This window comes from Diceros bicornis, chromosome 33, assembly GCF_020826845.1.
Source record: "Diceros bicornis minor isolate mBicDic1 chromosome 33, mDicBic1.mat.cur, whole genome shotgun sequence".
Lineage (NCBI taxonomy): Eukaryota > Metazoa > Chordata > Mammalia > Perissodactyla > Rhinocerotidae > Diceros > Diceros bicornis.
The window spans coordinates 13,929,119-13,956,867 of NC_080772.1; the positions used below are offsets into that span (position 1 = coordinate 13,929,119).

A 27,749-nucleotide genomic window follows, 5' to 3' on the forward strand; every position below is an offset into this window, starting at 1 on the left:
AGCTATACTGTGTATCAAATGGCCAAACAGAGTAGAAAATAATAAGGCCTTTAAGATTAATAAACTCACTATCGTTAAGATTGGTCACTGCAAAACAGCTCGTCCGTGTTGGACATAGAGAAATAGAAGGACAAGGGTGCAAATGCATAAGGGAAGTTAGAGAAAAAGCTTGTAAACAGGAAGAATTATTTTAAAGAAATGCCTAACTTGGTTTAAAGAGACAAAGTTAGAAATAGTATCTGTTAAAAAAAAAATGATTGTGGTATTTAAAACCAAGCTGACCTCTCTGCTAGTTTGAAATTTTTGCAGAACAAAATAGTTTTTCATATGCTGTTGCGTGTAGAAGAACTTCTTTTGTCTCTAAAGTGAGTCATGCAGGAAGCAGATGGGGAGATGAGAGCACTGTTGATGTAGAGAACAGAAAGAGGCATGTAAGCTTTATATGAGTCTAGGGATTTTAGGAAAAATCTTAAACTTTGGTGGGGAAAAAAGCGTGGAAACTTAGGGGACTTGCAAAGCCATGGCACTAAAATGTTGAGCTAATAACCCCAGGAAGAAATGAAATGGCAAGACACATTTACAGGGTCTGCAGAGTTCCAGAGAGGCCCCTCTATGTGTATGTCTGAGGCAGGGACCGTGTTTCCCTTTATCCCCACCTCTGTGCCTAATTCCTAGACTTCACGTAGACTGGGTGCCGCGTTAACGTTAATGAGTAAAAGTAGGAACGTGGGTGTCTAGAGAGGGGCTTTGGTTTTCAGAAGCCATTTCTGTTAGGGCTTGAGTTGCTTTCCTTGTATTCCTGCAGGAACACAAGGTGCTGCTGACGGGGACCCCGCTCCAGAACACTGTGGAAGAGCTCTTCAGCTTGCTCCACTTCCTGGAACCCAGTCGCTTCCCTTCAGAAACCACCTTTATGCAAGAATTTGGTGATCTGAAAACAGAAGAACAGGTACTTAGCGTGTCTACTTTGTGTTTTAGTCATATAATTGAAGATGAACCCATGAAATGGCAAAGCATTAATGTTTAACTATTTAAAAATGTGAATTATATCAGTTTTTGCCCACTTAGTAGACAAGTGAGCTTTCTGTCTCCTTTCCTTGAGCATTCTGAGTCTTCGCTATGGAGGTTCTCTTGTTTGTTTGCTCTCGTGAAGGGCTGTGAGATTTGTGGAGAGGTTACATACCTCTTCATGTCGTTTCCAGAGGCTGCCGTGCTATTCAGGTTGGTGGTTTTGCTCTGTATTCTTTTGGGGATAGTGTCAGAAGTTGCTGACATTTGTAGAGCTGTTTGCCTCCTGCAATTTTGAGGTTCTAGTCTTATTTCTTAACTCTTTATACTTAGTCATATAGCTTACTTTTCTGAGTCTACATATTTTCGTTTAGAAACATGGGTCATAACTACCCCACAGGGTTTCTGTGAGAAATAAATGAAATATTGCGTATGAAAAGGGACTGGTTACTTTATACAGTGTAAGAGTTGTATGGGTATTCGTTATCAGGCTCTATGGAATAAATATGGAGATATGCTGGAAATCTTGGCCTTTATATCCCTCCTCCACCAACGTACCGTCTGCAGCCTCTTAGTTTAGTTCAAAGTGAAGTCTGTTTTGTTTTGTTTCGCTTTTCTTAAAATAAAAACTATCTGGTGTGCTATATCCTATTTCCAGTCAACAGAAAAGAGAACCAGAGAGACGTCTCTGCTTGCTCACCGGTGGAGGGACTAGATGACTCCTGTCTTGCTCATTCTGTTAGCTCTTTCTAGAAAGGAAGGGAACCGAAGCATAGTACTCCCATGGCATTGTCTCTTCCCCCTCCCTCTTTATCCCTATGGCTTAAGACAAACAGAAGGGAAGGCTAAATGAATAAATTGGGTTCTTTTCTGCTGTGTACTTTTCAAGCCTTCTGGCTGTTCAGGACTCCTGGATAGGTGAAATAGTCCATTTGAAATGGAATCATTCAACCTTCAGGCACTTCTGTTATGAAAGCTGAAAGATTAGTGCCTTCATACCCTTACTGGGTTTTGACAAATGAAAATGAATGGTAAATAAATAAGATAATTCTGATTTTTCATGTTAGGATATGTTTTAACATGCAAGCAAATCATGATACCAGTATTTACTTAAGGTCCTTTTTTAGGTGCAAAAACTCCAGGCTATTCTAAAGCCAATGATGTTGAGACGTCTCAAGGAGGATGTAGAAAAGAACTTGGCCCCCAAAGAAGAAACTATTATTGAAGTTGAGCTAACAAACATTCAGAAGAAATATTACCGAGCCATCCTTGAGAAGAATTTTACCTTTCTTTCCAAAGGTGGTGGTCAAGCTAACGTACCTAACCTTTTAAACACTATGATGGAATTACGAAAGTGCTGCAATCATCCATACCTTATTAACGGTAAGCCTGCCCGCTTGTGAGCTGGTTTCAGTGACTGTCGAAGCACCAGAAATCCTTTTCTCCCTCCAGACTCAGGATGTTATGGTTTGTAGTCATTCCTGCATCCTGTCCTCTCAACGTCGGTTTCACCAGCTTCCTCTTCTTTCTGATGCCGCCTTCTGTGGTGGCTGAAGGCGAAGGACCACTGCCCCCCACCAATCCCAAATTCAGACCTCACCTCGCCGTTCTCCTACTTCCACGTATCCACGTCTCACCCCTTGAAAGGAGGTGTTAGTGCTCCATGGCCAGAAATCATCAAAGGTGCAAACAGCGAAAGAGCAGCTGGCCCCTGATTGAGATGTTCTTGCTCTGTGTGTGTTTACATCAGAGAATCAGAGAGGAACTGTGGTGTGCGAAGGCAGCTGTCAGCTGTCTCACGACGTGGATAGGAGGAAATTTCTCTCAGACGAGAGGGCTTTACCACCTATTCCCTAAGAATGAGAGATTATCTTAAAGCTTTGTTAATAATTTTGTCCCTGTTACTGATGAGTACTTTATGGTCTTCCTGTTTTCCTAACTAAATTGATAGTGTTTGTAACTGATACAAGTAAAAACCTGTATTAAATACTTCCAAAAATCATTAGAGGAATAAATATTTCATGCCTATGATGTGTAAGAGACTCTGGAGAATACAGGAGCCTTCACTTTGTCAGGGATTGGGATTAGGAAAGCCATGAGAAAGCGATGGCATTGAGACAAGCCTGCAGGGATGAGAAGGATTTTGCCAGTCAGGGTTAGGAAAAGAAAGGGCATTTGGGCTGATGTAGTAACATGAACAAAGAGGAGGAGGCAGGAAAGCAGAGGAACTTGCCCAGAGTATAAAGTACTGTAAGGAACAGTGGGACAGTGAACCTTGGACATGCTGGGAAAGCCTTAAGTGCCAGGTTATGGAATTTTGGCTTTAGTCTGCAGGCAGTGGAAAACCATGGTTAGTGTTTGAGCTGAGAGATGATTGGAAATGTGATTCAGGATGATTGAACTGGCAGCATCGTATAAACAGATGGGAGTATACAAAGACAAGACAAGCTGCAAGACCAGCTAGGAGGCTATTGCTGTCGTGAAGGCTGGAGTTAATATGGGTTCAAGAAAGGTGATAGCTGGCTAACTTGGGGTGCTTGTGTGCAATTATAATTGGCCAGCAATGCAATTGGGTTCCCTTCCAGGGGAGAAGGAAGAAAGCCTGGTTTTGTCTTTATCACAGTCCATGAGGTTCAAGGGCAGCTGAATTGAAGAGTCCCTCCTCTTTCCCCTTTTCATAACTTATACACCTGTCAGCCACCTCAGATCCAGAAGTTCCTGTTACTAAATGGCAAAGTGGTCCACACCTGGAAGGCAGTCTCAGCATAGCAGCCAAGGTCATTGCTGTGGTGGGGACATCATTGAATTCCCTTTTCAAACTTTGTGCTTTTAGCTTTGTCTTCTAGAGTATCATGTGTGATAATTATATGTTTACACTGCCAACCTGATAATCACCGTGTGTTTAAGAGCCTGTAAGGCCATTATGGTGAGTGTCAACCAGCCTGTTCCTGAGTTGGAGAGATGGAATTGGGGCTCAGGGTGATTGATGGTATGAGTAAAGCACACGTGTGTGTGTGTGTGTGTGTGCGTGTGTACATGTGACACACACACTTGTGCATTTCATATCTGGTAAAAAGAAAACGATGAATAGTAGCCTCCAAGGGGAAAGAAAAGGCACTCACAGAAGAGCTTAAATGCTGCCCGCAGGATGTGTGTGAAAGAGGTGATCTCAGTGATGGTTGTTAGACATCCACTCCCACTTCTGTCCAGTTTACCTTGTTTGGTTACGTGCTAATTACATACATTGAGCATTGCAGGTGGGAAGTCCCTCCAAAACACAGCTGGTGGGTCTCTTTCTTGGCTGGTTGCTCTCCAGGGTCATCCTATGTAATTCATTGTTTGCCAGGAGGACTTCTAAGGCTTGGATTTGTGGCCGTTGTTCCATTTGATCACACCTCGAGGTCAGTTTTTCTGTCCTTACAGCAAGTTATGAAGTGTCTATTAAGCAGGGATTCTTATATGCCTTTATGTTGGGAAATTGTAGTAAAAAAAAAAAAAGACACACACACATTAGGCGTAACTACTGCCCAGATAACTTGGGTAGACGTTGTGTTTCCCAGAGGTTGCTCCAGGGCCAGTGCTGTCCATTTTCACCCACAATCTGGAGTAGAAAGTATACTGACGTAATGCCAGCTCCATACACGTTTATTGAGCAGTTACAGGGATGTTTTCAGTTTTGGAGGTAAAGTTGAAATTTGCATTGGGCGTGACAGAGGAAAGCAGCCCCAATCAAACTAAAGTTCAATACAACAGTGCACAACATTTCTAATTGTGGAAAATGAAGCAAATGTGTGCATAAACTGAGAGTGGCAACATAGGCAAAGCAGAAGAAAAAAAATTAGAAGTGATGGGAGAACACGAACTATGTAAATAAGAGATGTTTTTAACGTGTGTGAGTGTTTTTACTGAAGTGCTCAGAACAGTGTGTGCGCTGTAAGCACCTGGTCAGTGTTGCTAGTTGTTTTTCTTGCTGAAAGTTAAGCAGGTAACTAGGTAACATAAATGGAATTACTCTTATTGGCCCAAGTGGAATGTCCAATTTTAGTTTCCCGGTGTGAGAGTAAAAATAATGTTGAAAACTTGGTCAGGGTCCCCTAATGATTAGGGGTGACTGAAGGGTCTGTTGTTGTTGGGGTAGGGGAGTGCAGGGGATGGTGTAGGAAGAAAACAAGACTGAAGCTTACAGGATGGGTGAATTTCAGAGAGAAAATAGCAACTTGTTCTTTTCTGATAATCTTCAAAAGAAAGTAATTTCTTGTTTGTTTGTGGCTAATATAGCTAGATAACATTGCAGTTACTGCCCTCGCAGTGAGCATCTGTGTTAAGTGAAAGGACTTCCACATTTAGTTCAAGTTGTCTTTGATACACATGCACATACACATTTTTAAGAGTGTAGTACGAGCAGTGCCTTAGTTAAGAGCAGTGCCAATAAAGTATTCTGGCTTGCCGTAACCTATTGCCCATTCATTTTCTGATTGATATTTATAAATCTAACGTCAAAGTAAATCTTTAATTGGTAAACTTGAAAATTTGGGAAGGTAGACATTGTTTTTCTCCCCAACACCTTCCCTTCTCTTTAGTCTGGCCATAATAAATATAGCGCTAAAGGGATCATGTAGGAAATACATTTGCTGATATTTTTAAATGAAGTATTTCTAGTGTAAACTGCCTACCACTTGAAGAACCTGAATTCATAACAAAGACCTGAACTGCTTAATTCAGCAGTAGCTTTTGTCAGGTAAGAAAGAATGTACTTTTATTTTTTTACTGTTCTTTGTAAGATGAGAAATTATTAGTAGCATTGAAAAAGAAGGAAAGTTATTTTTCTTGTCTTTGAATAAAGTTTTTTTAAAAATTTCTCTGCTAATTTGAATTATTTATATTTCAAATATTTTGCTAAAATAATTCAAACATGCCTGGTATTTATTTTATCAAAATGATTATTTCATTTTGAAAACTCTTCATTGACCATTAACTTGTTTTAAACTAAAACAGTATATTTTATTTTGATTATGGATTATAATCATAATATGGGTGAAAAATAACTGTCCAAATATTGTACGAGTAAAATCTATTTCTGAATTGCAAAGAGCTTATAGTATATTGTGCAACAAGATCAAACTTTTTAAAAAGACCTAATGTAGTATGTGGACTTCTTATCCCAAATCTAGAACGTAGATATCTAAATTTCGTGTTTTGGAAAACATTGTTCACCTTGATTCAAGAACATTCCTGCTAATGCTCTTAAACAGCGTTTTGTTCTTTACCTTTTCCTAGTAAAACCTTTGCTTTTTTTTTCCCCCACTTAGAGAAAAATCCTGAATATTATTAACATTTTATTCATTGTGGAAAAGGAAGTGGGAGTCTAGCAGTTCTGGCCTAGCTGGCGTTTTCTGCCAGTCCCTCCGTAAGAAGTAACAGTGTGCTTTGCAGAAGGCCTTAGTGCTTGGAAGACATTAAGGGACTTGAATCTGTTCTCAGTGAGATTCTTTGTTGATTAATCATTAACAAGCTGTATCTCTGGATATGACCATGTGATAACTTAATTTCCACAAGTGCCCTTAAAGTGGAAATCGGATAGCACTTTGGTTACATCTGCTGCTGCTTGCAGAAGTGCTGTCCGAGTTGCTGTGGTCGCCTAACTAAGCTCACCTTTAAACCCTTTTGAGGTTTATGTATCCCCAACTTGTACATAGTTAGTTCCCATGTTTAAGACAGTGGTAGGAGGAGTGGTTGAAAATTTCTGGCCCCGTTTAGGGCTGAGAACCAATCCCACTAGATGGATTTGTTTGTTTGTATTTTCTAAAGAATAGTTGGCCATATCCCCTGTCCTTAGGGAGAGGGGCTGAGCACAGCAGCCATGCCCTGATTAACCCCAGAGATGGGAGGAGGCAGACCAGTGCTACATAATTCTAGTTAAGCCACCTAAGCAGTTGAGGGAAGCTTAGCCTGCTGCTTCCTGAATAAGCGTGTGTTTGGGGTCAGGGAAGGAAGCGGTAAGGACTTTGTTCCTTAGGAAGATGTCATTCCCTTGAGGCTTCTCTCTAACACACCAAAATCTTTGAACAAGCAGAAATCTACGTGGGGCTGTGAGATAAAGAGTTAGGCATAGAGGTCTTACATGAAACACTTAGAGGTTGTTTTGTTTTTAAAGCTTTGGATAATTTAAGATAGAATTTTAGTACCTTAGGAAATAATCGGATGAGAATGAATGTGGAGGGTGATGTAGAGAATGCAATAGAAGATGTGTGCTCAAGTTCCCCACGAAAATCCCTAAAATTTATCCTGAAGACTGAATTCTCTTTTCTTGCCATCCTTTCAGATGTATTAATTTGCAGTTATACACACAAACTACTGCCCTTGCCCTGGAATGGTTTGAGCTCCATTCCCTTGTTTCTTAGTTTCCTAACAGATTTTGTTGTTTGTGTTTATATTCAGCTAGTAAACAGTTCTTCATTTCTTTAGCAATTTAGGTTCCAAATTTTCTGTAGGTATCTGGCCCTTGGCTTGTTTCTGCCACTTCTGGCTTGACAGTCTGTTGTTGAAATTCAGTTTCTACAGACAGCAAACATTTGTTTGTTGGAAAATGTGGTTTTTTTCCCCCCTAAATGCCTAAATGTGTTGTGCTTAAAACTTTGATCCCTTTTGTACTGTTGTGGTTTTGTGTAGACCTAACTTTGAGTAAGTGGATGGATTCATTTTCATAAACATGAGTATGGTGTTCTGGTTCCTACAGTTTGCAGTGGGTTTTGAAAGCAACTTCATTGTTTTTAGTAATAAAAACCTTTTACAGTATTCACGTTATGCTGTCCAATCTCTGCAGGTGCTGAAGAGAAAATTTTGGAAGAGTTTAAAGAAACACACAATGCAGACTCTCCAGATTTTCAGCTCCAGGCGATGATCCAGGCTGCTGGCAAGCTAGTGCTGATTGACAAGCTGCTGCCAAAACTGAAGGCTGGTGGCCACAGGGTGCTTATCTTTTCCCAGATGGTGCGCTGCTTGGACATACTGGAAGACTACCTCATTCAAAGACGGTGAGGGCCACTGTACCATAAGAATAAAAAGGAAATGAAAAAATGACCTTTCATGGGGTCCAGGTGGTTTACCTCAAAGTGACATTTGTGATAAAGGGGGTGAAGTGGGGAAAATGTGTCACATCTCTTTTTGAAAGCTTAGATGTACACGACAGCTACTCTGTATGATGACTGCAGTGGGATGCTGCATACTTTTGTGGGCAATTTTGTTTCCCATTTCTTTCTTTTGACTAGGGGAGAATAGTTCTTACCTAAAATTGAAATGGTTATTTTACTTAAGAGGTGTCAGCTATTTTTAGAGTTTAGATATTTCACGGGAGAGGAAGTAAAATGAAATTTAATCTTTAGGCATTTGACCAATTGTATGAAAAACTACAACAAAACCTATTTGCTTTGAAATTATTTCTGATAATATCATTCTGTTAATATATATCCCACATTGGAATACTTTCTTAAAAATAAAAAAAGGAACAAGTCTCTTGTAGCTGTTTGTCAGGCCTCCTTGTTAATCCTGATGTTTTCTAGGTACCCATATGAAAGGATCGACGGCCGAGTCAGAGGCAACCTCCGTCAGGCAGCTATCGACAGATTCTCCAAACCCGATTCCGATAGGTTTGTTTTCCTCCTGTGTACGAGGGCAGGAGGTTTAGGCATTAATCTTACTGCTGCTGATACCTGCATCATCTTTGATTCTGACTGGAATCCCCAAAATGATCTCCAGGTAAACGAGCAAGAAAATCTTCCTCGTGCCTTTTTCTTTTTTTTAAGTCATTCTACTATGACAGAGAATCGCCGGTCAAACCAATAAATTAAAGTCGTGTAGTCACTCAGGTGGTGTCCCATGATAGGGGCAAATGAACCAACTAGTAATCAATTCATTAGTAATGTAGAAGTAATTTCTTAGTATGTTAACCCTCTCCTAAACTGCACCTCTATTTATTGGAACAAATGCTCTCATAACTGACAATTGAGTCTTTTCTTTCTTTGGTAGCCATTAATTTCCTTTTCATTCCAGGCTCAGGCTAGATGTCATAGAATAGGACAGAGCAAATCTGTGAAAATCTACAGGCTGATTACAAGAAATTCTTATGAGAGGGAAATGTTCGACAAGGCTAGTTTGAAGCTCGGTCTGGATAAAGCTGTGCTGCAGTCCATGAGCGGGAGAGAAAACGCTACCAACGGGGTAAACCATACTTGCCCAGATCGTTATTTATTCTGGCTTCTGACTTTGTTTCGCTGATAGTGAGAAATTATCCAGCATCTGATTATTTTTTGACCTCAGTATTTTAAGCATATTTTGTCACATTTTCCTTTGTATAATTCAGGTTTACCCTCTTGAGAAAAATGAAACATTTGTTTAGTCTACAAATATTTCAATTCTAAATTATTTTAAATATTTCTCTAAAACAGGTACAACAGCTTTCCAAAAAGGAAATAGAGGATCTTCTACGAAAAGGGGCCTATGGTGCCCTCATGGATGAGGAAGATGAAGGGTCTAAGTTCTGCGAGGAAGATATTGATCAGATTCTCCTACGGCGAACCCACACGATCACCATTGAGTCTGAAGGAAAAGGTTCCACGTTTGCTAAGGTGTGACTCGATCTGAAGACGCAGGTTTCCTATAAAAGTGTAATAGTGTAACGTTTATCTTGAAAAGTGCCCACAAGATGCGTATATAATGCTTACTTTATATTGCGAATGGAGAAATTATTACCTCTAATGAAGCCCCTAATTACCCCTATTACCTCTAGTGAAGCCCCTAATGCATAAGACATTCTTTGTTTGTGTTTTGAGTTCTCTTCCATGTATGTGGCACCATTCGTCACCCTCACCGTGTCCTCATATCTGCTTCCCAGCTCCACAGCTAATCCTTTACCTGTGTCCTCCACCCCATCGTCTCCACTTCCTGAGCTCCTACTCCCTCATCGTCTTCCTTCTTTCCTGAGGGTCCTGATTCCTGGCGTAGCCTCTAAGAATGAATTAAGTCACTCCTATCTTGAAAGAGCCCCTCATCTGTTTTCCCCTCTGGCTGCGACTCCATAACTCTTCTTGCATGGCTAAAATCCACACAAGCATTATCTACACCAGCTGTCTCCGCTGCCTCCCTTTCTACTTATTTTTCAACTTCCAGCTTGCACCCCTCCCCCACCTCTCTATCAGACCAGCTCTGGCAAAGGTCACCAGTGAGCACTGAGCCACTCTACCGAGAGCTCCTTCTGAAGCTTCACCTACGTGTTGTTCCACCCTTTCACACCCAGGCCCACTCTCACTTTCATTTTTAACAGCTTTATTGAAATTTAATTTACTTACCATAAAATTCTCCTATTTTAAATGTACAATTCAATGCCTTTACTATATTTACAGACTTGTGCAGCTATCATCACGTCTAAGTTTAGACCATTTCCATCACCCCAAAAAAGTCCTCTTGCCCATTAACAGTCAGTCCTTCCCTCCTCCTTGTCCCCTTCCTCTTCCCCCTCCAAGTCCTTGGCAACCACTAATCTATTTTCTTTTTCTATAGATTTGCCCACTCTGGACATTTCATATAAATGGAATCATACAACATTATAGTCTTTTGTGTCTGGCTTCATTCACTTAGCATAGTGTTTTTGAGGTCCATCCATGTTGTAGCGTGTATCAGTAATTCCTTCCTTTTTATTGCTGAACAGTGTTCCATTATATGGGTATACCTCATTTACCAGTTCATAATGGACATTCGAGTTGTTTATCCATTCACTAGTTAATGAAATTTGAGTTGTTTCCACTTTTTGGTTATTATGAATAATGTTGTTATGAACATTTGTGTACAAGTTTTTGTGTGAAAATATGTTTTGATTTCTCTTGCCTATATACCAGGAATGGAATTGCTGGGTCATATGTTAACTCCATGTTGAACCCTTTAAGGAACTGCCAAGACTGTGTTCTAAAGTGATTGTATCATTTTCCCTTCCCACTAGCAATGTTTTTGGGTTCTAATTTCTCCACATCATCACCAATACATTTTATTGGCTGACTTGTTTTTTCAGTTATTTTATTGAGATCATAATAGTTTATAACATTGTGTAATTTTTGGTGTACATTATTATTTATCAATTTCTGTATGGACTTCATTGTGTTCACCACTAGTAGTCTGATTTTTATCCATCACCATATATATGTGCCCCTTTATCCCTTTTGCTGCCTCCAGCCCCTTTGCCTCTGGTAACCACTAATCTGTTCTCTTTTTCCATGTGTTTGTTTATCTTCCTCGTATGAGTGAAATCATGCAGTATTTGTCTTTCTCTGTTTGGCTTATTTCGCTTAACGTCATACCCTCAAGGTCCATCCATGGTGTTGCAAATGGGACAGTTTTCTCCTTTTTTATGGCTGAGTAGTATTCCATTGTATCTTTATACCACATCTTCTTTATCCATTCATCTATATAAGGGCATTTGGGTTGCTTCCACATCTTGGCTATTGTGAATAATGCTGCAGTGAACATAGGGGTGCATAAATCTCTTTGGATTGTTGATTTCACGTTCTTTGAATAAATATCCAGTAGTGGGATAGCTGGATCATGTGGTATTTCTATTTTTAATTTTTTGAGAGATCTCCATACTGTTTTCTGTAGTGGCTGCACCATTTTGCATTCCCACCAGCAGTGTATGATGGTTCCCTTTTCTCCACATCCTCTCCAACATTTCTTATTTTTTTGTCTTGGTAATTATAGCCATTCTGACAGGTATAAGGTGATATCTCATTGTAGTTTTGATTTGCATTTCCCTAATAATTAGTGATGTTGAACATCTTTTCATGTGCCTGTTGGCCATCTGTATATCTTCTTTGGAAAAATGTGTGTTCATATCTTCTGCCCATTTTTTGATCGGGCTGTTTGTTTTTTTGTTTTTGAATTGTATGAGTTCCTTTATATCTTTTGGATATTAAACCCTTGTTGGATACATGATTTGTAAATGTTTTGTCCCAGTTGGTAGGTTGTCTTTTCATTTTATTCCTGGTTTCCTTTTCGGCTGACATGACTTTCACATCCTTTGTTCATCTTTTGAGTTGTGTTTTTATTATTGAATTTTAAGAATTCTTTATATATTCTGGGTAAAAATTCTTCATCAGATAATACAATTTGCAAATATTTTCTCCTAGTCTCTTCTTAATAGTGTTTAATTTTAATGACGCCCAGTTTACCCATGTTTTCTTTCATTGTTTTTACTTTTGGTGCATTGTCTAACCTAAGGTTACAAAGATTTGCTCCTATGTTTTCTTCTAAGAGTTTTAGAGTTTTCACTCTTATGTTTAGGTCTGTGATCCCTCTCCAGCGAGTCTTTGTGTGTGGTGTGAGATAGGGGTCCAGATCCCTCCTTTTGCTTGTGGACATCCAGTTGTCCCAGCTACTTCAGTCTTGAAAGACTCTTCCCCTCTGGGCTCTGGCCCAACATCTTCTCCCTCACGTCTTTCAGCTTTTTTTCAGGTTCTTTCCTCAGTCCTCACAGGCACGTCAGATTCGGTATGTGCAAAACCAAATTCGGCCCCCTGTCCCTCCACCCTTTTTGTGAACATACACACCCCTATTTGTTCCTCAGGTAACAGCATTCAGATGCCAAAGTTGGATGCAGAGGTTTTTCCTGGCTTCCTCCTCCTTCGTGCTTCACATCCGCCTAGATTCTAACTCATTTGATTTTATCTTTTAAAGAATATCTTTCTAGACTGGCTCCTGTTCTCAGGCTTCATTATTTCCTCCCTAAACTACTATAGTAGCCTATTCTACTCTGGTCTACCCTCGATGCTCCAAGACATCGGTGTGGTCTAACAGGTGACTGGATATGATTGTATCCATCTTGAGATTATTCCCATTTTCAAAGAGCTCGCTCAGGATAGAGTTCGGACTCTGTTAACAGGACATGCAAAGCCCTGCTTGACCTGGCTTCTGCCCACCTCACCAGTCTGACCTCTGGCTACTCCCCCGACTGCCCTCATCCCCTACCACACGACTCAATTGCCTTTCTTCTCCTCTGTGCCTTTGCACAGGCTATGCCTTGAACGTTTCCATGTGCTGAGCTTTTAACATTCTGGTCCAGACATTATATTCTGGAGAGCCTGTTCTGTCTTCCCAGCGATGCCTTCCCTGTACCCCTACCCCCACCGCCACCCTGCCTGACCTGGGTTAGGGCCCTCCTCTGTATATCAGTTACATCTGTGCAGATCTTTGTTGCCTGTCATGTATTACGCTGCACTGTCATTTTCTGTTTCGTGATCTGTCTCAGCCCCTGGATAGGGAGCCACCTGAGGGACAGCCTCTCATCCTAGTCCCATCAGCCGCGGCGTCTGGCTGCAGTGGGAGAACGCGTGCGTGTCTGAGGGAATGAATAGATGAAAGCTGCTTCGCATTGTGCCTCTGAGAAAAGCATCTCAAAGTAATTCACGTTTTTTCCTCTTTAGGCCAGTTTTGTTGCGTCTGGAAATAGGACAGATATTTCCTTGGATGATCCAAATTTCTGGCAAAAGTGGGCTAAGAAGGCTGAATTGGATATTGATGCCTTAAACGGGAGGGTGAGTGAGCGGTCTCATTCAAACCTTATCTGATCTAACCTAAGGGTCCGCTTTTCAGAAATTTCAAATGTATCTGCTGTCTTTTTTAGAACAACCTGGTTATTGACACTCCAAGAGTGAGAAAGCAAACCAGGCTGTACAGTGCAGTGAAAGAAGATGAGCTGATGGAATTTTCAGACTTGGAAAGCGACTCTGAAGAGAAACCTTGCATGAAGCCCCGGCGGCCCCAGGACAGGTCTCAGGGTTACGCGAGGAGTGAGTGCTTTCGAGTTGAGAAGAATCTGCTTGTCTATGGGTAAGTTGGACTCATGTGAAAGATGGAATTTTATTTTTAAAATAGACTTCCAATTGGCGTAGAAACACTACATCTGTGTTTGTATTTCTGTGATTCCGCATGGCACAGTCAAGCAAATGCCTTTGCAGCAGCTCGGACGGGGTCCGGAGTCATTTGGTTAAAGTGCTCAAAGTTGTTCAGATCCTCATGGATTTGAAGGGGTGCAAGTTTGTCCCTTAAGGAATTCCTTAAGGAATTATGTCAGACCCAAATTTACTTGTTGATTATTAACAACTCAGAACGAAGTCTCAAAATTACAAAATCTTTTCCTACTTTACTTTCACATAAAGTTTATGACTGTAGTAATCTTTTAATATTTTTCTGTTATAAAAGTTTGTTTAAAGGCAATCATCTCACTTGTAAAGTTCTTCCAACTCATCTGAAACATAAATGGATGGTCATTTCACCTCTCTGAATGTGGTATCTTTCTCTTGCTGGACTACAAGTCCTGAAAGGCAGGATCCACATCTAATTCATCTCTGAATCTCCAGGGCACTCCCCACGGTGCTTTGAATGGCAAGGTCCTCAGTAAATATCTGTATCCAAATAAGAGTTCTCTAGCATAATGTGGGACTGTAGGCAAATTCCATTCGAATAAGAAAGTGCCACACAAATGATATTTCTACAGATCTGATGATATCCTGTCTTTGATCATTTCTTCCGGTGGATCATCATTAGTTTCAGAAGAAGTACGGACATTCTGTTAACATGGCATACAGGGCTCTTATCTGGCCCTTGTCTGTCTTGTTGGTCCTTTCCAGTCCAGGCTTCTGTTAGGACAGACTGCTTCTCCTTCAATGTGCCGTGTTCTGTCCCACCTCTGTCTTTCCTCAGACCCTTCCCACTGCCTAAGGGCTTGCTTTTCCCCACACACATACCCAACACACAGATTTGATCTGCTCGACATCTCCTGTCCTTGGACGTCCAGGGCACCCTGCACCAGAGTCTGGCCTGCACTTTCCGTCACACTCATCACGTTGTTTCATGACTTTGAGTAGTCGGCCTCTCTTGCTAGAGCCCCAGTTACCAGCTCCTTGGGGGCTGGAACTCTTTCTTTGTGTCCTCAGGGCAGAGTACTGTGCCAGCAGACACACAGTGAGTGCTGAATCACTGGTTGTTTATGGAATTAATGAAGTTCAGCTGAAGCCCATCTTATGTCTCAGCAGCTGTGTCACCTCTACTGATTATCTTCGGAAGCTGGACACTCTTTCCTGTCTGTTCTCACGTGGCGGAGAGACTCTCCCCATCTAAGCCCTTTGCCACTTGTGCCTGCTTCCATGTTTCAACCTAATGATCAAAGTTGAGAGTTTTGCTGGTAGCCCTGGAAATGCACCATAGTGACTCCTGAAGCTGAGAAGCACGCTCAGGGCACCCTCTCTTTCAGTGGAGCCCTTCCTCCTCCCATGGGCATCGCTACGTCTTGAACACCTACTGTGTGCTGGCACTGTGCTGGGATGCTCTCAGACACCAGAGACACAGCTGTGGGCAGGGCTGTTACAGTCCCCACCTCAAGGCAGGCAGGGGAACAAGTGGAAATGGCACTAAACTGTGACAATGCCGTGGCAGGGAAGCACTATGCAAATGGAGCACAGAAGCATGTCTCCTCTCCTTTAAGATACACTCCGGTATCATCTCCCCACTTCCGGGGCTAGATGGAATGAAAGAAGGAATTCACAGAAGGGGACGTGTATAGTCTGTGACTTGATGGAAATCATGAATTAACTGGGGTAAGAGGAAGTGTCCGGCGTTGGGCAGGGAAGAGAAGAGGGTTCCTGGCAGGGAGAACAGCGTGTCCAAAGGCCTAGAGGTGAGGGCCAGCCTTGCAATTTGAGGAACTGAGAGAAGTTCATAGAAGCCAGAGAGGACCAGACTGGGGCCAACGGCAGGGCCTGCTGGGGCGTGCACCGTGCTTCTCACAGGCGAGGCCTCCCCACAGAGCACGGCTCTCAGTCCTCGAAGAAGGCAGTGGGGGAGCCCATTCCTATCCTGAGCACTGCCGCCCTGGGGGCCCAGTCAGCTCTAACCTGGGAGAGGATCTGCCTAACTGCTGTGTGCGCTCACTCCACAGCACCCAGACGGAAGAACACGGCACTGTGTTTAATGTGGGTTGTGACCCTGAATGGATGGTTCAGGTTTAGCAGTGCCCTGTTCAGTTCTATCCACAGTCCTTTCTCCTACCCACTTTACATGAGGACCTGAGCATTGGCTGAACATTCTTCCTGTCACACAGTGGTCTTGTACTTGGGACTTAGCCCTCCCTATCTCAAAAGGAAACTCAAACCGGTTGACAGTTTTCATTAATTCTCATGGCATCCCTTTGAGGGGGATTAACGCAGCTGTACTCCTCAGCATTGCATCCTCGATTTGGGGTAGTCACACCCCGCTCAAGTCCCTGTTCGTCTCAAATGGTTGGTCATCATCAAAACATGCAAACCATGACCGAGTGAAGCAGGGTCTAAAACGTCCAGGTCCCGGCTTGCTGTCGTGTCCTGAAAATTGCTGCCACTGCCTGAATCTGACTGGGCGAGCCTGTGTCGGGTTATTTCAGTGGCAGTTCAACTCCTGCTGGGGGAGCAGTGACCTTATGGCCCACTCCATAACGGGTGTTTTTAACTCTTGCGCCCTAGATTGCCGTCCTATCACCTGATGTAAAATATTGCTAGTTTTGACCCAAGATTTCCTAACACTGCTGTCTGGCTGTGAAAGTAAAGCCCCAGATCTAAGCTGAAGGGCACCATCTGCATGCTGAATGTTTGCTTTGCAGTTGGGGCCGGTGGACGGACATCCTTTCCCACGGACGCTACAAGCGTCAGCTCACTGAGCAGGACGTCGAGACCATCTGCAGGACCATCCTCGTGTACTGCCTCAACCATTACAAGGGGGATGAGAACATCAAAAGCTTCATCTGGGACCTGATCACGCCCACGGCGGACGGCCAGACGCGAGCCTTGGTCAATCATTCCGGTAGGTCTGCTTCATGCTCTTCGTGCTGCAGGGTCGCAGATTGCCGCCGGGGACCCTGGTGACACAACCGAGACCCCGTGTTTCCCTGCCTCATATGTCGAAATATCTGACTCTGACACTGTAATTGGGGTTGTAAAGAATGTCTATCGTTATTTTTACTGCGATTCTAGGTTTATCAGCCCCAGTGCCGAGAGGAAGGAAGGGGAAGAAGGTGAAAGCGCAGAGTGCGCACCCAGTGGTGCAGGATGCCGACTGGCTGGCCGGCTGCAACCCGGACGCCCTGTTCCAGGAGGACAGCTACAAGAAGCACCTGAAGCACCACTGCAACAAGTACGTTCTGGAAGGGCAGGCGGATGGCGCTGGTTTCCCTTCATGTTCATGGATATATATACTATTATTAAAACTATTCGACTGTAGTCACTGTCTTTGCACAGCCTTACTGGTTTTCTTAAAACGTGATGCCACGTCGTGTGACAGCATACCTTTAGATGACCGGTTGTTTTTATTGTGGTAAAAGACACATGACATAATTTTACCATTTTAACCGTTTGTAAGTGTACAAGTCATTGGCATTAATTACAGTCATAATGCTGTGTACCCATCAGCACTATCTATACCTAAAACCTATTCACTGACCCCAATATAAACTCTGTTCCTATTAAACAATAACTTGTCCTCCCCCTTCCCCACCCCCAAGCCCCTGGCAACCACCATTCTACTTTCTGTCTCTATGAATTTGCCTATTTTGGGTACCTTGTAAGTGGAATCATACGAAATCTGTCTGGCTTATTTCACTTAGCGTAATGTTTTCAAGGTTCATTCATATCGTAGCTTTTACCAGAATTTCCTTCCTTTTTATGGCTGAATAATAGTCCGTTGTGTGTGAATCATGGGTAGCTTTCTATGATCCCACCTTCAACTGACTGCTTTCAGTGGAAGGACTGGGGAGTTTACATGTTATTTTTTGCTTAATGCTACCTCAGTTGCTGGCTCCTTTTTTTCTACCTATGAGCTTAGAATCATATTCCTTACCTTTAGTTCCAGAACCTGATTATATATAACTGAAGAGTATTGAATCTAAATTCATTTCATTGCTTGGAGGTCTGTTAACTGTCTACATATTAAACTACACCTAGACATCCTGATTCTTCCCTTGCTCTGAGCGTGCATTTTTCAGTGTCGGTAGTACAGGCAGCCCTGCTACTGACCAGCTCTGCTACTTCCTAGCTTTGTGCGACCTTGGGCAAGTTCCTCAAGCTCTTTGAGACTCACTTCCTTGTTAGTCGGAGTTCTACAGCAACTGAATGAGCAATTGACTGAGGTAGGATATAAGTAAATGAACGTGTATCTCTCTTTTAAGAAATAGCAATGCAAGTCTGAGCACAGAATACTGGCAGCATGCCAGGCCTTCATATGGCTCATCTGTTTGAGTTGTCTAAGAGGAGTAGTGCTGTTTTCTCCCGATTTCCCTGACAAGGAAACTGAGACTTGGGTTGAGTAACAGCTAGTCGAGGAGCAGAGCTGGATTGGAAGTGCAGGGCAGGTGAGGGCAGTGCCCTTGCTCTCCACCAGCCCTGCCCACCTCAGAAGCCTACCTCCTCCCCAGGTTGCCACACACCTCACGTGGAATGATACCTGGAGAATACCTGGTCCTCCCGGGTTGCACTGCCTCATCACTTTTTGAATTACAATAGTGCTTTCAGGGCCTGCCTTTGATCGCTATCCTTAGATTTTGACTGACAAATGTTTTCCTTTTTTGAGTCTTCAAATCCATTACCTCAAGCTGTTGGTGCCTCAGAAAGTTGTTACTGCTGTAGCATAATAGTTTTCCCTAAAATCCTGCCCTGCTTATAGCTATGAGAAAACTTCTGTTTCCTTGTGGTTTATGTGAACTTTGGGTCAATAGCCTTGTGAGTTCTGGATTCAAGCAAACTAGAAGTGAAGTGGTTTAGTGTGGGAACAATGGCGTCTGTTCCCGTTCTAATGGTAGTAATAGCTTCTGGAGGGTACTCTCTCTAATTAGTATGTGAGAAGTGACTAGTATTCTTCACATCTGTCCACTTGGTCTCAGAAGACTGGCAATGCCTTCCATCTCCTCTCTGGGACAAGCAAGTAGTCCACTTGGTCTTCCTAGTGTATCATGCCCTGAGACTTCTTGGGATCTAAAGTGAGGAAATATTTATGCCTGGTAAGAGAGAAATGAGAGCCACATTGGGGGACCTCCTAGAACATCGCTAGCAGGTTCTCTTCAAGCGCTTCAAGATGATGAGCGACAAAGACAGAGGAACTGTCTCGGGTTACAGGAGATGAAGGGCAGGACAGTTCAGTGCTGTGCATGGACCTGGGCTGGGTGCTGGTCCGGAAAATGGTCACTGGTGGGGCAGGCAATGCAATGCGAATGAGGTTGGGGACTCAGTAGTCACGTCTTCCTTAGGGTCAGGCCACCTCCCGTCTGCACTGTTATCCTCCCAGTGCCCACCATGTGTTCCACGGGGCGCTGAGCTTGCCAGTTGCATTGGTTTGAATTTTTCCTCTGGAAGAAAGGTGACATTTATTGTTAGTTCATGAAAGTTTCCACATAACTAAAATTCCTCTCGAAGAAGAAAACTGTTTCTTCTACCTGAAGGGAGAAAAACCATTCGAATCACTTCCACTGTACTGAGTTTTGCTGTGAAGAAAAGAGAATCCCGCCAAAGGTGAAGGGTATTTCCTGTGGAACTACCCTTCCTGAGCCTCCTCTTCGTAAGGTGACCCTGGCCAGCAGGTTCTTCTCCAACCAGAGAAGAAACAGGGCGCCAGCCACGGAGGCCCGTACTGTCACTTTTCTTTAGTCGGTTCAGTGCAGCACAGCCAATGCTTAATCTTACCAAAAGAAAGAAATCTTAAAAAATTAAAATGAGTTATCCAAAATGATTGCTTACCTTGGAGCATTTTCAGGTGTTTACAGCCTCACACTTTGCGTGTCTAGAGCCCACGGTGGCCAGGAGCAGACTCCTGGTGGAGAGGGAGGGGTGTCGTGGGGTACCTATTCACGTATGATTAGGAGTGGTCTGTTTTGGTGAAGCTGCCCCTAGTTGCCGTTTTGGTGTTTTCAAGGATAATTGCCGTATCCTGGAAAAACAGTGTCAAGTGGTGGAGTCAGAAGGCCTAATTCCAAGTGGGCCATGCTCAAGGTGACTCTGTGACCTTGTATGTGTCACTGCTATTTCCCTCAGTTTTCACATGTGTAAAATGGAAATTGTAACCTGTCCCACTTCATGCTAGGGTTATTGTGAAGATCAAAGGAGCTAGTTTATGTAGACGTGGTGCATGGCTTGTGAAGGGTTCTGTAAGTATGTGATGGGATTACCCGGCTCGGGAAGTAGCGCTTGGTATGGGTTGCTCACGGCCTGGGAGGGTGTCTTCAGCTCTTAGTCCCACCTGCGCTCCAGGGGCTGTTCAACAGGAGATGCCAGACTCGGAGTAGACACAGGCCTTTGGGATTTACCAGGTGGGCTTTATTGAAAGAATTATGTTTTAAGCCACGGAGGCAATCCAAGTGAGATTGAAAATCTGGTTCCTGGAATTCCAAGCGTTTTTCAAGACTGATTCCTTGAAAATAGCTAAGAACTTCAATGAATTAGGCACATTTTCATCTCCTTGGTAAATTTTTATCATTATTTTTTAAGCTACAACTTAGGCTTCCAGGTAATATAAACTAGAAGGAATAAAATATGTCTACTATTCCTTAAGGGAGAAGAGTGAGGACCCACCCCTACCCCAGCCCCATCGCCATCTTCCTTTCTCAGAAGCAAAGTTGTATAATCTGAAAAACCTGACATTCCATATTGAGGGTTTATTGTAAGGTAGTAAAACCAGATTTTATATCTCGTTTATTCCTACAACTTCTGATGTGCTTCCAAAAATGGTATTAAGGCAGCAGCTGAGGAAATTTTATGAGATAATGAAGCAGAACAGTTACTGAAAGCCATCTGCTCAGTTGTTTACAAACTTGCTTCAGTACTTCAGAGGCAATGGTAGGGTACGTGTCTAAACTTCACAAGCTGCACTAGGTAGAACTAAATGAAGTGCGCCTGGGCCGGGCTGAGCGCGGTCCCTCTCTGTGCAGTGCGAGCGGTTGCCAGGCAGGCCTGTTGGAAGCCAGCAGAAAGCACCACACAGAGGTGATTATGTGCCACCATCTGTCACGCTTCAAGCCTACCATACAGCATGGCTAATCAGCCTTGGCAGGATGATGGATGAACAGCAGCAGCTGCCAAAAGCCACTGTTGGCAAACAGTCCTGAAGTTAAGAACTTTTTCCCCCCTCTGTCTTCCTCTCCAGGGTCCTGCTGCGTGTCCGCATGCTGTACTACCTAAGACAAGAAGTGATAGGAGACCAGGCAGATAAGATCTTAGAGGGTGCTGACTCAAGGTTAGTGCAAGTGCACATTTGTTCTGTGCCTCCCTGCAATAAGCCGGGTAGTTGGAAAACATCACGGATTGTGTTTCAAAACCTTCATAAACCATTAGTAGCGCATCTCCTTTTTTGCATCTTGAATACATTATTTGTCCTGTGAGCTTGGGGATGTGATGAGGATTGGGAAAAGCCTATTTGTATGTACGTGTGTACAGATAAGAAGGTGTGAACTAAATTGCTGGTGTTGTGAGATGACCTTTAAAATGGGACACTGTGTGATAAATTCATTTCCGATCACGGTGGAAAGTGACTGACTTATGCCCTTTCTTTTAACCTTTGCTCATTCCTCCACGATGCTCAGGTGCTTATCGGGGGAAGGGGGCACGTGAGCACGTGGGTCATGTTCGTTACTTGGAATTCTTTTTTAATACTAGTGTTTGTTTTAACTGTTCCATAAACACTTGTCTTTATAGTGAAGCCGACGTGTGGATACCTGAACCTTTCCATGCTGAAGTCCCTGCCGACTGGTGGGATAAGGAAGCAGACAAGTCCCTCCTAATTGGAGTGTTCAAACATGGTAAGTGACATTTCTGTTTGACCACATCTTGACTGTGTGGCTTTGTCTTTATTTACAGCTCTTTGCATATCTCTTTTCCAAAGTCATAATATTAATGAGGATAGTTCCAAAGGGCTCTTGGCGCCTACCATTTTCCTGTACTAAAAATCTAATATGAACTGTAAATATCAGATGCTGTTTTTGAATGTTTGTCGAGTATTTGAGAAGAAAACATTTCTTTCTTGGCTGTAAATAAAACCAAGACCGTATTTGTTTTAATAATAGCCCAGTTGTCCTATAGGTCTCCCTAAACTTTGCTTCCAGCACGGCTCCCCTTGCTAGCTCTGCCAGCCCGTGTCAGAGTGGACGGTGGGCTTAACCTCTGCTATTAATCTGTACAAGTGCCTCCTGGGCTTTGTTCCAAGCAATATTTCACAAATGTCAGTGCCGAGAACTCGTGGCTCCCCTGAGTGGGATGCAGCCTTGTTAACTTTGAAAGGCTGGGGTTGCAGAACTGGCATGATATATACAGTGAGCGACTCCTGATTATAATCCCAATTCCCTGGAGGTCGCGGAGGTATGCTCAGCAGCCCCGCCTGACTAAAGGGAGAATGATGGCTTATAAAACCTTTCGTGATTGCAGCTTGGCTTGTGGGTCTGCAGCAGTTAGGAGCGGGGTGTTGTGGTACACATCCTAATTGAATTGTGCTGTTCTATCTGTGTACTGCAGCCGTGTTTGGTGAGCGCAGCCTAAAAATCATCTTCCCGCAGTGCACTGTTGGGATCTGCCATTTCCCATCTAGTCAACTTGGGCAGTCAAAAAGCAAATTGCAGTTTGAAAACCATAGAGGGAACAGTGTCGTCTTACTGACACGCATCATCCTAAACCTAATAAGACAGGTGCGCTGGCCTTGTAGACAGGGACTTTTCAGCCAGCGGTGCAAGTTCCTGCAGGACGGAGGCTGTTCACAAGGAGGATGGGGTGGGCTCGGAGTACCACCGCAGAGGTCAGAAAGGAACACTACGAAGCCTTTTAAATGTCAAGCAAAATTAGATCTTGGGGAAAAAGGGTCGAAAATCTTCTTAGGCATCTTGCAGTTACTCTGAACCTGTTGTTCTGTTAGCGTTTGTGACCATTCAGATAACATCCCTGAAATGTAACTTGGCCCCCAAATCTGCCCTGGAGTGAGTGTTCTGTAGAATGCTCTACTGAAACGAGGTTTGTGTGCATGCCCCATAAATGATCATCTCCACTGAGAAGCCAAGTTCGTGTGGTGTGGCAGTGCTGCGATTTTGTCAGTGACAGGGCTGTCATTGTTTCTCTGTGTGTCCACCTTGGGCTGGTGGGGACGGCGCAGGCTATGAGAAGTACAATTCCATGCGAGCTGACCCCGCACTGTGCTTCCTGGAACGAGTCGGTATGCCTGATGCCAAGGCCATAGCTGCTGAGCAGAGAGGAACAGACATGCTAGCAGATGGCGGTGATGGGTAAGAAGGACATTTTAAAATTTTAATAAACTTTATGTCAGTATCGCATCTATTGGCAGGGTTCAGTTCTTACCCTGCACTGTGCACTACATTGCGTCTTGTTGAAACTTAAGTGATGTTTACCAGTATAGTTTGTTTATGTATCATAATAACTATTTAAACACAATGTATTATTTAAATAATCTGAAACTTGTCTTTTCCACATGATGACAGTCTCTCCACCCCAATACCCTCCTCCTCCCACAGCTGTACATTTTAAACACTGATAGAGTTGCTTTTGATGTCACACCCAGAATTAAAAGTAGCGTTAGGCAGATTGTTGCTCTCTCCCAAGCCCCCTTTGCTCTCTTACGGATCAGTATGATTTAAACATTTTTAAAAATTTTATATAGGGGAGAATTTGATAGAGAAGATGAAGACCCAGAATATAAACCAACCAGAACGCCATTCAAGGATGAAATAGATGTAAGAACTTGAGTATATTGACTTTTATAGCACCAGTAAAATATTATATGCCCGTATAAGACTTGTTAAACTTTATAGATAATGGCCTTTTCTTTAAAAGATAAAGCAAAATGAAACTGCAAATTAAAATAATTCTGTTTCTCCCTTTGTTTTCAAGGAATTTGCCAATTCTCCTCCAGAAGATAAGGAAGAATCCATGGAAATACGCGCCACAGGTACGGGTCCGGAAAAGCCCATGGAGCAGAGCAAGTGTGTGCTCTGCAGGCATTATTCATGTGTCAGGGGCTTCTGCTCCTTGATACTGGTGCTATCTTAAAATGTTATTTCATCTACACTGACTCAGCTCTTTTGTGAATAATTTAAATTCTTGTTTATTGTTGGTTTTTCATTACGTTGAATTTCTTTGATAAAATAACAATTTTTTTGATTATCAACATTTATATACTTATGTTTTACACCAGTTAGTGAAAACTTTTAGGCATCTTTAGAAATATATCTCTTGGGAGTAGGGCATTTGCTAAGTATCTGAAATATTGCCAGTTTATAGAGAATACTGACCTTTTGCCTAATGTAGAATCGTTAGCTAACAATTATGTGATTATTTTTTATGTTCAAGATTGTTAATCTAATACATTACAGGAGAGCACCCTTATAATGTAGTTCATGGAGTAACGTATATTTCTTTATGTAAATTTAATAAATAAATTTTTTTTTTCCTCTAAGGAGCTAAAAAAGAAATAGTGTATAAGTTCCCTACTAATATTATTCCTTATTTATATTTTAAAAATGAGGGCCCACAGTGCCTTTTCCCACACTGTCATTTGAATGTTAATGAGTCATCCTGTTTTGATGGAAAATCCTGTGTATTGCAAGATTGCAGCTACACATTTCAGAAATATTCTTTCCACTTCCCCAGGCAAGCACAGTGAGAGTAATGCTGAGTTAGGCCAGCTGTACTGGCCTAACACCTCAACCCTGACTACCCGTCTGCGCCGGCTCATTACTGCCTATCAGCGCAGCTATAAAAGGCAACAAATGAGGCAAGAGGCCCTAACGAAGACTGACCGGCGGAGACGGCGGCCTCGGGAGGAAGTAAGAGCACTAGAAGCGGAAAGGGAAGCTATCATATCTGAGAAACGGCAAAAGTGAGTTTCCTCAGGGTTTTTACTCAACTCCTCCCACACTCCTCTCTTCTCTGCTCTTCTAGGCCCTCGAGGCAGGAATCACATCCGAGATGAGGACCACCAAAGAAAGCCTCACTGCATCAAAGCAGTCTGTCCCCTCATCCCCAAAATAAGTACCATGCATTAGGTTTAGGGTAAAAGAGGAAAAGCAATAATAAACTGTAAGCCTTTTTACTCAAGTACAATTCAAGCTAATGTCTTCTTTCTAATTAGGTGGACGAGAAGAGAGGAGGCTGATTTTTACCGTGTGGTATCCACTTTTGGAGTTATTTTTGACCCTATGAAACAGCAGTTTGACTGGAACCAGTTTCGAGCCTTTGCCAGACTTGACAAGAAGTCTGATGAGAGTTTGGAGAAGTACTTCAGCTGTTTTGTGGCCATGTGTAGGCGCGTGTGTCGAATGCCCACTAAGCCAGATGACGGTAGGTTCATTCAGTAACAAAAGGTCTGTACTAAAAGGCCAACTGAGTGAAGAATAAGTGACTGAACAGTTTAAAGCATAGTTGGTTTTTTCCCAAGTAAATACAATTGTTTTCATGTTATAGAACCCCCTGACCTCTCCTCCATGATCGAGCCAATCACAGAAGAGCGTGCCTCTAGAACTCTCTACCGCATCGAACTGCTGCGGAAAATACGAGAACAGGTTCTTCATCACCCTCAGCTGGGAGAGAGGCTGAAGCTCTGCCAGCCGAGTCTGGATTTGCCCGAGTGGTGGGAATGTGGAAGGCATGATCGAGACTTGCTGGTTGGTGCTGCTAAACACGGGGTCAGTCGGACGGATTATCACATCCTCAACGACCCCGAGTTATCCTTCTTGGATGCACACAAAAACTTTGCTCAGAACAGAGGGGCCGGTAATATATCTTCCTTGAACCCACTGGCAGTTGGGTTTGGCCAGATTCCTGCAGTCGTGTCATCCGCTCACGTTCAGGATGAAAAGGTGGTGGGACAAACAGAAGGCAAAGTGGAGGAGTCGGAAAACGCAGCTGCCCGAGAGAAACCTGTGGGGAAAGAAGAGGAGGAAGAAACGGACGGTGGGGAAAAGGACAGTAAGCAGGAATGTGAGGCTGAGGCCAGCTCTGTAAGAAATGACCTGAAAGGTGTGGAGGCCGCTGCAGATCCAGGGCCTAAGTCTATTTCAGAAAAAGGTTCTGAAGAGGATGAGGAGGAAAAGCTGGAGGATGATGATAAGTCGGAAGAGTCTTCCCAACCTGAAGGTAATGCCTGACCCTCCAGGCCTCTCTCCTGATTCCACAGGGCAGTGGTGACGTGCAGTGTTCTCATGTCATGTGACGGGGCTCTTTTTTTTTAAGGGTAATTAGGGTATATTTTCTTCTGTGAAGGGGTAAGTTCAGGTTAGCTTAGATGTGTGTTTTGCTCTTTGTGGCATGTAAACATGATATTTTGAACAACTTAAACTCACAGGAGAGTTTTACAGACACGTAACGATTTCTATGTTAAGGATAGGGGTTAACTTTATAGTAGCGGTATATTAAGAATTCCAAGTGATTTTAATTTAGACAATTAAATGTGAGGGAGAAGAGACATTCACTGAGTAAATATTGGTAATTATTTTAAAACATGATGCCTAGGTTATTTAGTTTGAATTCAGAAGTAAAGGGCAAGAATAGAATCTAAAAACAGCCAGTTTTCTGTCTACGTCACAGTTAGGTAGCTGAACCTGGCACAGAATAAAAATAGGGCACCATCTTGTACTAGTCTGCTGGAGTTGCAGCTTTGAACTGTAGCCGACATGTTAGCCATCTGTGTGGAGGGACATAGGCTCTTTGGGGTCAGAGATTTGGTTGTCGTTCAGCCTCCTCTGAGGTTTACTTGCACGATGACTAGTGATGTGACCTCCGTAAGCCTCTGCTTCTTCATCTATAAAATCAGGAAAACACCATCTACGTGAAAGGGCCATTGCAAGCTTTAAACAACAAGATTTGTAAAATGCCTAATGCCATTCTAGCCGTTTGGTAGGCACTCAGTAAAATGGAGCTGATTCGTATTCGGACATTCAACTCAGTCCTTTCTGAGCTTCTTTTTCAGTGGCATTCTGGTTCTGAGTAATCCACATTAACTTGTTTCTCAGCAGGAGCTGTCTCTAGAGGGAAGAATTTTGACGAAGAAAGCAATGCGTCTATGAGCACTGCTAGGGATGAAACCCGAGATGGATTCTACATGGAGGATGGAGATCCTTCAGTAGCTCAGCTCCTTCATGAAAGAACATTTACCTTCTCATTTTGGCCTAAGGTTGGTGGGTTTTCTTATTTTGTTTTGTTTTGTTGACCCAAAAAGAGTTGGATGGAGGAAAGCATTCTAGCTTGATTTTTCAAATAAGTTTAAGGTAAACTTTAACACAGTGTATGAAGACTGTAGATTTTTCTCATGTTTTTAAAGAATGATCTGGAGAAGCCCAAAGGAAAAATTCTGTAGAATACTTGTGCAATAAGATAGGAAAGGTAACTTGAAGGAACGCTAATAAGAAATAGAGCTGTGCATGTGGGTCTTTAGCTCCTTGAGGTTTTATAGATTAGTAGTCATATTGTCCAGTATAGTCTCTGGATTATTGTTTCAACAGACTCACTCTTTGGCAAAATAAAACGTGTGGATCTTTTTAAAAACATTTTTTTATTGTGGTAAAAAACACGTAACATATATTTTACAATCTTAACCATTTTTAAGTGTATAAATAGTTCAGTAGTGTTAAGTATATTCACATTGTTGTGAAACAGATCTCCAGAACTTTTCCATCTGGCGTGACTGAAACTCTATAG

General features: G+C 42.8%; 1 protein-coding gene across 6 annotated transcripts in view; it reads left to right on the forward strand.

Moving 5' to 3' along the window:
• CHD7 (chromodomain helicase DNA binding protein 7) overlaps positions 1–27,749 on the forward strand; it is a 180,752-nt gene that overhangs the window by 142,448 nt on the left and 10,555 nt on the right. For 5 of the 6 annotated variants that reach the window (XM_058528758.1, XM_058528759.1, XM_058528756.1 and 2 more), the window contains 19 exons: positions 806–949; positions 2,136–2,391; positions 7,832–8,042; positions 8,568–8,763; positions 9,058–9,225; positions 9,453–9,632; positions 13,473–13,583; positions 13,673–13,878; positions 16,682–16,881; positions 17,052–17,211; positions 21,205–21,294; positions 21,753–21,856; positions 23,194–23,323; positions 23,716–23,788; positions 23,946–24,003; positions 24,705–24,933; positions 25,186–25,394; positions 25,518–26,189; positions 27,065–27,225. In XM_058528758.1, the coding sequence (XP_058384741.1) occupies positions 806–949; positions 2,136–2,391; positions 7,832–8,042; positions 8,568–8,763; positions 9,058–9,225; positions 9,453–9,632; positions 13,473–13,583; positions 13,673–13,878; positions 16,682–16,881; positions 17,052–17,211; positions 21,205–21,294; positions 21,753–21,856; positions 23,194–23,323; positions 23,716–23,788; positions 23,946–24,003; positions 24,705–24,933; positions 25,186–25,394; positions 25,518–26,189; positions 27,065–27,225 (3,558 nt within the window). The remainder of the gene's footprint in view (positions 1–805; positions 950–2,135; positions 2,392–7,831; positions 8,043–8,567; positions 8,764–9,057; positions 9,226–9,452; positions 9,633–13,472; positions 13,584–13,672; positions 13,879–16,681; positions 16,882–17,051; positions 17,212–21,204; positions 21,295–21,752; positions 21,857–23,193; positions 23,324–23,715; positions 23,789–23,945; positions 24,004–24,704; positions 24,934–25,185; positions 25,395–25,517; positions 26,190–27,064; positions 27,226–27,749) is intronic. The other variant, XM_058528761.1, reaches the window with a different exon arrangement.